Source organism: Daphnia pulex, chromosome 6, assembly GCF_021134715.1.
Source record: "Daphnia pulex isolate KAP4 chromosome 6, ASM2113471v1".
In the NCBI taxonomy this organism is placed as follows: domain Eukaryota; kingdom Metazoa; phylum Arthropoda; class Branchiopoda; order Diplostraca; family Daphniidae; genus Daphnia; species Daphnia pulex.
The window spans coordinates 726,796-736,084 of NC_060022.1; the positions used below are offsets into that span (position 1 = coordinate 726,796).

Here is a 9,289-nt window from a genome sequence, read left to right on the forward strand (position 1 = left end):
CCTGTGCTTCAATTTATGTATACGTCGAAGCAAAAAGATTTGTGTCTGTCAGACTGTCACTTTACATCCATCGGAAATCATTCTTAATAATAATGTGAAAGCGAAAAAAAAAGTAAACCAGAGACCCGAAACTAGGACTTGGCTACATCGATAACCTAGCTGCATCGAATTTTGGTTGACACAATCAGAATTTAGGACATCCAGCGCAACATTTGCCACACGAAATAATAAATTAAAAAAAACTCGTTTTGAAGCATCGGCGTAAATACAAGAGCATCTTTGTGACTGCAAAGTGCAATAACGTTGCCAATACATTTGTAAAGGATACTGTAATTGCGTCTAGTACAAGCGCGTCAACAAACTCTTGACGAGCACTTGTATATAGGGGATGAGTTCATTTAGGCTTATTCATTGAGACCACCACCTGTATGTTCAACAGCATCAGCATTTTTTTGTATTAGAAATTTGAAGCCACAAAAAGGATTTGTTGACGAAAGAAAAGAAAGCACGTCGACAATAAGAGAAAGTTCCAAGATGTGAAATGTTCCACATGTTTTTATAATCCAATAGCTATTATTTAAAAAGTCTGCATATTTTCGCACGCGAGAAATTCTTGTCTTTAAAAAAATATATTACATTTCCCATTTTTTCCCGTTCCGCCTTTAAAAATATACAGTTATGGAGGAAACGCAGCGAAGGAGAAGAATTCGACAAGACACACACTTATGTAAATTCTGATGGTCTACCGTGTCGGATTTTTTTTTATGTGGTCGTAACGAATAGCTCATCAATCGGTATTTATTTATTTATTTTATTTTTCTTTGACCCCTTTCATTCAATCAAAATCTAGGCCACATTCTCTATTTCGATGAATAGATTCTCAATCAGCGGCGATCACACACCTAGAAAGTCTTTGGACGACAGCAACAGGGTACCGGTATACTATTTTTCAATGCTTTTATATACTTAAACGACTATCGAGAACGAATATAATACAGGTCGCGCAATGAAGACTTGTTTTGCGCATTCGACCAACGAACGGATTTTTTTTTTTTTTTTTTTTTTGTTAGGCACATGTTATTTAGACGATTGTTTGGTTTTAAGGTCGTTGATTCAACTTCTGTGAACCTGTTTTTGTGTGTTCCAGTTTATATTTACAGGATATCATACTCGTCTAAATGCATCCGACCCACTAAATAATGCAGTTGTAATTTTTTTTCGTTTCGGGTTTCGCCAAGTACATTAGACACACGCGTATAGAAATTCTCCCAAATTCACGTTTTGTCGCTATGCATATTAGATGCGATGATTTTCTGTATAGGTCAAGTTATTGTCATTATCGACAGCCCCCCCCCCCCCCCCCCAAAAAAAAAAAAAAAAAAACGTAATTTAGTTCATGGGTATTGTATTCACAGCCTAGTGCCAGGCATGACAGACGTCACGTCACATGAACGCCGCACACGGGCATATAACAACAACAACAAAAAAGTATAAAGAGCTACATTTAGGCATTGACGAGCTGGAAAGGTAAGGGTGTCGTATGCCTAAATCAAGTTCATTCAAAAACTGGTTGGCTCAGCCATCAACTAGGAAATGAAGCTTGCCAATGTGTTGCACGGCGTTCATCGACCGTAAGCAGTTTGAGGCCCGTCTTGATAGATTATCGGCTGCTCGTAAATCGGTTGAGGTGGGTATCTAGGAGCTGCCGGCTCATAAGACGGCGGGTTGTAAGGAGCTACTTGCGGAGCGTATTCCTTCGTATAAGTTGTCACCAGTCCAGGAGCGCCTACTGGCCCAGGAGCGCCAACAGGGCCTGGCTTGCCTGGATAACCATCTTTACCCGGATAGCCAACAGGCCCGATGGGCCCGATTGGCCCAGGGCCGCCGGGGTAGCCCGGAGCGCCGGGCTTTCCTTGTGGGCCGACGGGGCCTGGACCACCGGGGTAGCCTGGACTTCCAACTGCGCCGGGAAGACCATCCTTTCCGGGTTTGCCATTCAATCCTGGTGCGCCTATAAATAACATGAATAATAGAAATAATGTTGTGAGCTGAATTTTGAAACGTCAAATCATACCCGTGTATCCTGGAGGTCCCGGCTTTCCGTCTTTGCCTGGGTAACCTGGACCGCCTGGAAGACCGTCTTTTCCTGGTCCGCCGTTGTAGCCGGGTGGGCCTATCGGTCCCTTTGTTAGAAAAACAAAAGAAAAATGAATAAACGAAATTTTGTTTTTGAATCTCTATAAACAATCCTAGTACCTGAGGCCCAGGAGGACCAGGAACCTTGCTAGGAGCGCCAGGAAATCCATCTTTTCCAGGCGCGCCAGCATAGCCCGGTTTACCGGCTTCGCCTTTAGCTCCAGGGAATCCAGGAAAACCGGTCGCCCCTGTTTTTCCTGGTAAACCTTGAGGTCCTTGAAGTCCAGGCGCCCCAACGGGTCCAGGGCCGCCGTTGTAACCTGGCTTTCCGTCTTTGCCTGGGTAACCTGGTACACCTGGAGGTCCAGCAATGTTGGATGCGACAGCAACGCCAGGTGGGCCAGTTTCGCCTTTTTGTAAAATTTTGAAATAAAATTTTAAGGCTTACTTTAATTAATTTACGAAAACAAAATTTTACCTTTCGGTCCGACAGGTCCAGGACCGCCGGGGTAGCCGTTTTTGCCGGGAAGGCCTGGAGCGCCGGTAAGGCCAGGACTGCCATTAGAACCATTATCTCCTTTTTCTCCTGGAGCACCATCTTTTCCGTCATTTCCGGGTGCTCCGTCAAAGCCGGGCGGGCCAGCTGGACCTTTCTCACCGGGAGCGCCGTCGTATCCTGGACTTCCATCAGCCCCTGGTTTCCCATCTTCACCGGGAATACCTGGCTCACCAGCGTCTCCCTTGTCTCCCTTTTCTCCAGGAGCTCCCGGTTCTCCAGGAGCTCCGGGCGGACCGGCCACGATTTTCGTTCCGTAGTCGTCGGTGTAAATGGCATCTTTTCCGTCGATTCCGTCTCTTCCGTCCTTGCCATCCAGTCCATCTTTTCCGTCGGCTCCATTTTTGCCGTCAGCGCCATCTTTTCCGTCATTTCCGGGAGCCCCCTTCTCTCCTGGCGATCCATCTCTTCCGGCAGGACCCTTGAGCCAGGGCAAGTACTCGTAGAAGCGCTCCCATTGCTTTTGAATGGCGTCAATCTGTGGACGTTCATTGGCCGGGTAAGCACTTGAGGCTCCGTATGGGTTCAACGAGTTCCACTGCTGCTTGGTGATTTTAACAGTTTGGCCAACTTGAGGAGGTTGACCGTACTGAGGGGCAGCAATAACGGCTGCCACCAAAAGAGGTAATAAAGCCTACGACACAACAGAAAACATAAATGTAACAATAAATTCAAATTTAAATTTAATTCAACTATTGCTCACCGTTGCCTTCATTGCTTGTTCTTGTATGAATGCTGCAGTTGTACAGTTGCAAATGTCTGGAGCTAGGACCTACCAAAGAATGTCGACTATAATTTCAATGGGGGGGAAATGATGCAAAATAATTTTAAATGACAAATGTTAGACGAAGAAAGAATACGAATTTGAGGACTTACCTGTTCAAAGAATGACTTGTTATCGCCGTTCTCGGCTCAACACTGACACCAAAGGGATGATGAGCGCCTTTTTATGCTCGAACTCAAACAAGAAGGTTGAAGGGGGGCAAGCAGAAAGAAGAGGAATTGTATCTTGTCAATCGATCGAACGGAATAGTTGGTCAGTCGGTACACCTATAGGACGCACCTCTTTTTCAAACTTGTTTTTTTATAAAAGGGAAAGCTTTTGACAGCAGCAGTAGAAGGGAAAGAGAAAATGGGCGAGGAGAAAGGACAAAAAACTTTGAACGATTTTTGGCGTCATTTTCTCTGCGAGACAGAATTCCTGCAAGTTCTTGAGCAGGAAGAGTCCGACGAACGACGACCCACTTTGTCCAACTGTCCTAAAAGGAACAAGTCGAGCCGCTCTCCCTTACTCTAGATATTTGAATATGCGGAGCATTTTTCCTTTTACAGGCGAAAAAAAAACTGGCCTAAGCGAGTAATTATCATACGTGTTTGTTCAAGATATAGACGGACTTAACATACATTAACCAATTATGTCACGTCCTAAATTTCAAAAAAAAAAAAAGGTTTCTTAATTTTAAGGCAATCTTTGTTCCCCTCGATAAATCACGCAATCATTTTTTAAAATATTCCCCGTGACATCGGTCAAATATAGCACAATTTCCCCCTACGTCGTCCATCAAAAATAATTAGTACACGCTGGCTAATTATTTAAAAAACAAACAAAAAAAAAAGAATGAGGGTTGTGGAGATGGGTGCGGCCACACTGAATAAACCTGATGGGTCAATAAGATAGTTCTTGAAAAAACGCCAGAGCTCTAGACGACATTCAAAAATTCGGTTGTTTTTTTTTTTTTTTTTGCTATTCATGATATCCGAAATGTGAATAAGGAATGGAGCCATAGTCAATTTTATAAATGTCACGAGTTCATTTATTCCTTTTTTTTCCTTTCCCAAAAGAAAAAAAACTTGTGAATGTGTTTGATATAAAATGGAATTTCTTAAGCATCAAGTTTTTTTCAACAGGATTTCTCGATACTGGGACACAAACTGTCTAGTCAAGTTTAGGTAGAAATCTGGTTCACCGGGTGAATAATCATTGTAGACGTAACCTTTATTTGTTTTCGAAACAGCCGGTTCTATCTGTGTTCCTTCATGCCACTCGTTGAAAGAGGTGATGGAAATTAACGGTGGACTAGTCTGGAGTGCCGTCGTCCAAGCTACTTTATAATACTTCCCGCTTTTGCGTTCTCTGGTGGTCTTGGCATTCCACGGACGGACTTGAGTGTCTTTGTAACCGGGACCAACGGACGGAACGAACAAGAGCCCATTCTTTCTAGCAAACGCAGACAAACTTTTCCAATTTTTCCACGAACTTCCATAGGAAAAGTCGTTGGCAGCAAAATATGTGTAAAATCCGTCAAACCCTCCAGACACAATATCTTGTCTAACGAGCAGTTTGACAAGCAAACATTGCAGCGGGGGAAAAAAAAGTTAGACGATAAACTAAAACTACGTAAATAGTATTTCTGAAAATTACTTGTGACGAAGTTCGACGACTAGTCCGAGGAAGATAGCGTCCATATCCGAATTTCTGATGGACTCCTTCCCGCCAATACTCAGCACGGAACTCCAGCTATTGGGAGAGTTGAGATACGAGTCGTATACGTAAAAAACTGGTAGAGGTTTCTTTGAACGAGATTTTTGCATTTTGTACAAGGCAGAGTGATTGCCTGAGAGAGAGAGAAAAAAAAAGGTAGACACGCATTGGTAATTAGAGAAACTTTTAAATATTATTTTCGATAACGTACCATATTTGTTTATAATGTACTCAATGTTTTTGCGTAAATTTTCAGGAGTTCTTCCTATATTGATATTGTTGGGGTTAATAAGATATAATAAAATCCATTTAAAATAAGCAAGTTTATCTTTAAACTAACCTTCATAAGGCTCAATGTGAAAAGAAATTTTCAGCCCATAAATTCTGGCAAAGTCCAAAAACATTGGGAAAAGTTGGTCAAATGGCTTTCCTTCTTTGTCACCTGTAAAGGAAATATTTGGAGCATTGAAACCTGTTTTTTTTGTTTTTTTCTTATTTTCATTTCTTTTCTCTATAAAGCTTATAAAACTTGTACAGAAATTTACTCAAGTCAGGTGGATACCAGGAAATAACAAGTACTCCTATTCCTGATTGCCTTATCCACTTCATATGCTGGGCCACAGTTGCAGGATTTTTGGAACTGTAACAACCCAACAGGGGATAAAAATTTGCACCTAAAAGAAAAAGATTTAGTTGTACTGTAACTTGCAATGTAGTCACTAGTGTACACACTAACCTATATCATCTGGAGGTGAATGCTTTCCGACAGGATAAATATTGGTGTCTTGTTTGTCCCAGTTTGGGATGTACTCGTGACTTTATAGCATAAACAAATCAAAGTTTAATTATATGATTGCTTTTAGATATTAATTTAAATATTATTACTTCCAGTGCAGATATACTGAATCATCTTCTGGATTTCCATACCACGGGTAATAGAATACATGTGTTTCATGGGACAATAAAACTGCATTATCTGCATGTTGCACAGAAGAATCTTTATGCCAAATATCTGATGCAGACTGTGTCACATTTTTCTGTTCAAAAAAAAAGTGTTCTGGATGGCTTTTGCTGGACTCACTGGATGAATAACTGAAGTAATGGCGAATCAAAAAAAATAAAAAGGTACAAAACAACAGTGTAGCAATTACATTTTTGCACAAAAAGTAACAATTTCTCTTTGGAATCATCATTTAAAAATGTCTCGATTTACTAATAACATACAACATGTTCTTGTATGACCATTTTCAATTTGACAACCAACAATTCGAAAGCAGACGACAACCTTGCATGATTGCATCATTGAAAAATCTAGTAAAATAGAACAAATTATTTCTGGAATAAAATTAATTTCTAGTGACATTTTATTTAATTAAGCAGAAAATTCATTTATTTTCATTCATTTCTTTTAACTTTTGTTGTTTGTAAAAAATAAATTATTTGCATTTGTATTGCCGTGAAAAATCTGACATTTCCCTTCGTCTGCTCTCTTACAGTATTGAAAAGGCTTCTTCATCCTCAAGTTCTTAACACGTCGTAAGCCCGAAAGAGTAAAAAATAAATAAAATAATACGACTCAAAGATCCTCAAGATGTTTGAGATAAATAGTGAATTTATTTTTCAAAGTGTTTTTACATTTATATGGCTAGAGTTTAGCTGGGAAATGTACCTGTCATATCGTCAGGTAGGAAATAGTAGTAGACCATAGTTCACGCGGAGAACGCAGCCGGCTATTAGTTTATTGTTGACGTGTTTGCGTTGTTCGCCATGTGATTGCTGGAATTAATATTTCATTTTTGTTTTGTGCTTGTATTTCTAGCACCAAGTTTACAAGAAGAGTAGCAAACCACCCCAGGAACTTGAGGAGCATTTCAACAACGAAACATTCCAGAAAGCCAGGCTTTATGGACTTGATAAGAGTGGATATGGCATAGCACATGGATTATTCAATCAAATATTTTCCACAGTAAGTCAAAAATATTCATTGCAAAACATGTTCCAACTCAAGTTATTAATCATCTTGAATCATTTTTTCTAGGTACTGATTTTGCTGAACGGTCATGCCTATTTCTGGAACCTATCCCGCTCAGTTCTGTTGGCATCAGGTCTATCTGCTGATAGTGAAATTATTAGAAGTATGGTCTTCACCGTCATCTTGAGTACTTTTAGTACCCTTGTTGATATGCCATTCACCATTTACTACACCTTCTGGCTTGAAGAAAGGCATGGATTCAACAAACAGGTATGGACAGTAGATAACTATATAAAGATTATAAAAATTAGTAATTAGTAATTGTATTTGTTTTCTCAAGACTCCTGGATTTTTCATCAAAGACACTATTAAAAAGTACATTCTTGGCATACTGATCTCATTACCCTTGGTTGCTGCTGTGATTTTCATTGTGCAAAGTGGTGGGGATTACTTCTTCCTCTACTTGTGGATCTTTGTCACTCTGGTGATTGTGCTGCTGATGACAGTCTATCCAGACTATATCGCACCTCTATTCGATAAATACAGCCCCCTACAGGAAGGCGAGCTAAAGTCACAGATTGAAAAATTGGCCGCCTCGATTGATTTCCCACTGAAAAAGCTTTACGTCGTAGAAGGTAATCGTTACTTATTATACCACTTCCTAGTACATTTAATAATTTGCAATTGTTCCTTTAAAAAAAAAGGTTCCAAACGTTCGTCCCACAGCAACGCCTATTTCTATGGCTTCTTCAATAACAAGCGAATTGTGTTGTTTGATACGCTCATTGAGGGATACGTCAAGGAGGAGTCGGAAACTACAGACAGCACTACAAAACCTCCCAAAAAGGGCTGTAATAATCCTGAAATTCTAGCAGTGCTCGGTCATGAGTTGGGCCACTGGAAATTGAACCATGTTACCAAGAACATTGTCATCTCTGAGCTGAACATTCTATTCATGTTCACGGTTTTTAATATGCTCTTTCAATACCAACCTCTCTACGAGGCTTTTGGATTTCACGACAGCCAGCCCATCTTCATCGGCCTTTACATCGTAACATCGTACATTTTCTCACCGTACAACGCCATCCTCTCCTTTTTGACGACGTTGCTGAGCCGACATTTCGAGTTTGAAGCGGACCAATTTGCCAAAAAGCTCGGTCATGCCGTCAATCTCAAGTCTTCGCTAATCAAGCTCAACCTGGACAACCTGGGTTTCCCGATTTACGACTGGCTCTACTCCAGCTGGCACCACTCTCACCCGACACTTCTCCAGCGGTTGAACGCCCTAGAAAAAACCGAGTAAAAAAGCGATGGCTAGTGGATCATCTACGAAATTCCAACTACCCTACGTGCACAATTGCGACCTATACTAAAGTATCCCGACAAACATCATCATTCAACTTCTTGTCCGAGTGGCTTATTACAGCATTTTCGTCGTGATTGAGAAAGCATTTTCTTATAACGTGTGACAGAACGGTAATATCATATTTGATAATTGACCACTTAACTTAGCAAAGAAAGAAAGAAAAAGTTGTGTGATGTCATAAATCTAGCTGAAAGTACCAAATTAATTTGCTGGCAAGTGTTGTATCATTCCGATTCTAGTCCACAAATGCATCAACACAGCTAGCACACAAATTTGCAACGAAATGTAGGCCAATTGGACTCAAAATACAAATCATCAGAAGTTTTTAATCGCAAGTAGTTTGATGAATTCAGCGGGTTAACTACAAGTAAGAAATTATTCTTAGTGGCCGCCGCCGCCGTGTAATGGTACAGTAGAATACGTAGACTGGATTTCGAAATGCCTTTCATTTTTTTTTTTGTTTTGTTTTGTTTTATGTCCCTCTTGTTTAATTGATTAATTAGCAAAAAGGAAATGGCGTTTATTATATAAAGAGGGTAAATGATCAGTTGGAAGTCTCTGTTAGAACCGCAAATCCATGCATGAAGAAACTTAAAAAAAGGCTTAATGCGCTTGTTGAACTTTTCATAAATTGCTGCACATCCGGAATGTTTTTGGCCCGAAACTTGCTTTTCTTTTCTTATTTTTTTTTTTTTGAATGGGTTTTTCCACAGTTTTCAACTTTTTTTTTTTCAAAATCAACTGTTCAGTGGACGCACACACAAGATAGCTAGAAAA

General features: G+C 40.3%; 2 protein-coding genes across 4 annotated transcripts; one reads left to right on the forward strand and one right to left on the reverse strand.

Annotated features, from left to right (window-relative positions):
- Positions 1-1,388: 1,388 nt before the first annotated feature.
- On the reverse strand, positions 1,389-6,367 carry LOC124196255 (glycoprotein endo-alpha-1,2-mannosidase-like). 3 transcript variants are annotated; one of them, XM_046591172.1, is made up of 12 exons: positions 6,060-6,202; positions 5,911-5,990; positions 5,720-5,848; positions 5,515-5,616; positions 5,386-5,439; positions 5,115-5,307; positions 3,569-3,742; positions 3,396-3,464; positions 2,615-3,326; positions 2,257-2,546; positions 2,075-2,183; positions 1,389-2,011 (listed from the first exon to the last, which is right to left on the reverse strand). In XM_046591172.1, the coding sequence occupies exons 8-12, from the start codon at positions 3,405-3,407 to the stop codon at positions 1,623-1,625; spliced, it is 1,512 nt and encodes a 503-aa protein (XP_046447128.1). In that variant the 5' UTR covers positions 3,408-3,464; positions 3,569-3,742; positions 5,115-5,307; positions 5,386-5,439; positions 5,515-5,616; positions 5,720-5,848; positions 5,911-5,990; positions 6,060-6,202; the 3' UTR covers positions 1,389-1,622. The 3 variants fall into 3 exon arrangements, with proteins under 3 accessions (XP_046447128.1, XP_046447127.1, XP_046447130.1); XM_046591174.1 differs by lacking the exons at positions 1,389-2,011; positions 2,075-2,183; positions 2,257-2,546; ... (1 more) ...; positions 3,396-3,464; positions 3,569-3,742 and adding an exon at positions 4,480-5,021 and having other exon boundaries at positions 6,060-6,367; XM_046591171.1 differs by lacking the exons at positions 5,115-5,307; positions 5,386-5,439; positions 5,515-5,616; ... (1 more) ...; positions 5,911-5,990; positions 6,060-6,202 and having other exon boundaries at positions 3,396-3,481; positions 3,569-3,678.
- A 62-nt stretch (positions 6,368-6,429) lies between these two features.
- On the forward strand, positions 6,430-8,836 carry LOC124196256 (CAAX prenyl protease 1 homolog). Its single transcript, XM_046591175.1, has 5 exons — positions 6,430-6,858; positions 6,994-7,140; positions 7,213-7,416; positions 7,487-7,781; positions 7,851-8,836. The coding sequence occupies exons 1-5, from the start codon at positions 6,766-6,768 to the stop codon at positions 8,447-8,449; spliced, it is 1,338 nt and encodes a 445-aa protein (XP_046447131.1). The 5' UTR covers positions 6,430-6,765; the 3' UTR covers positions 8,450-8,836.
- The last annotated feature ends 453 nt before the right edge of the window (positions 8,837-9,289 follow it).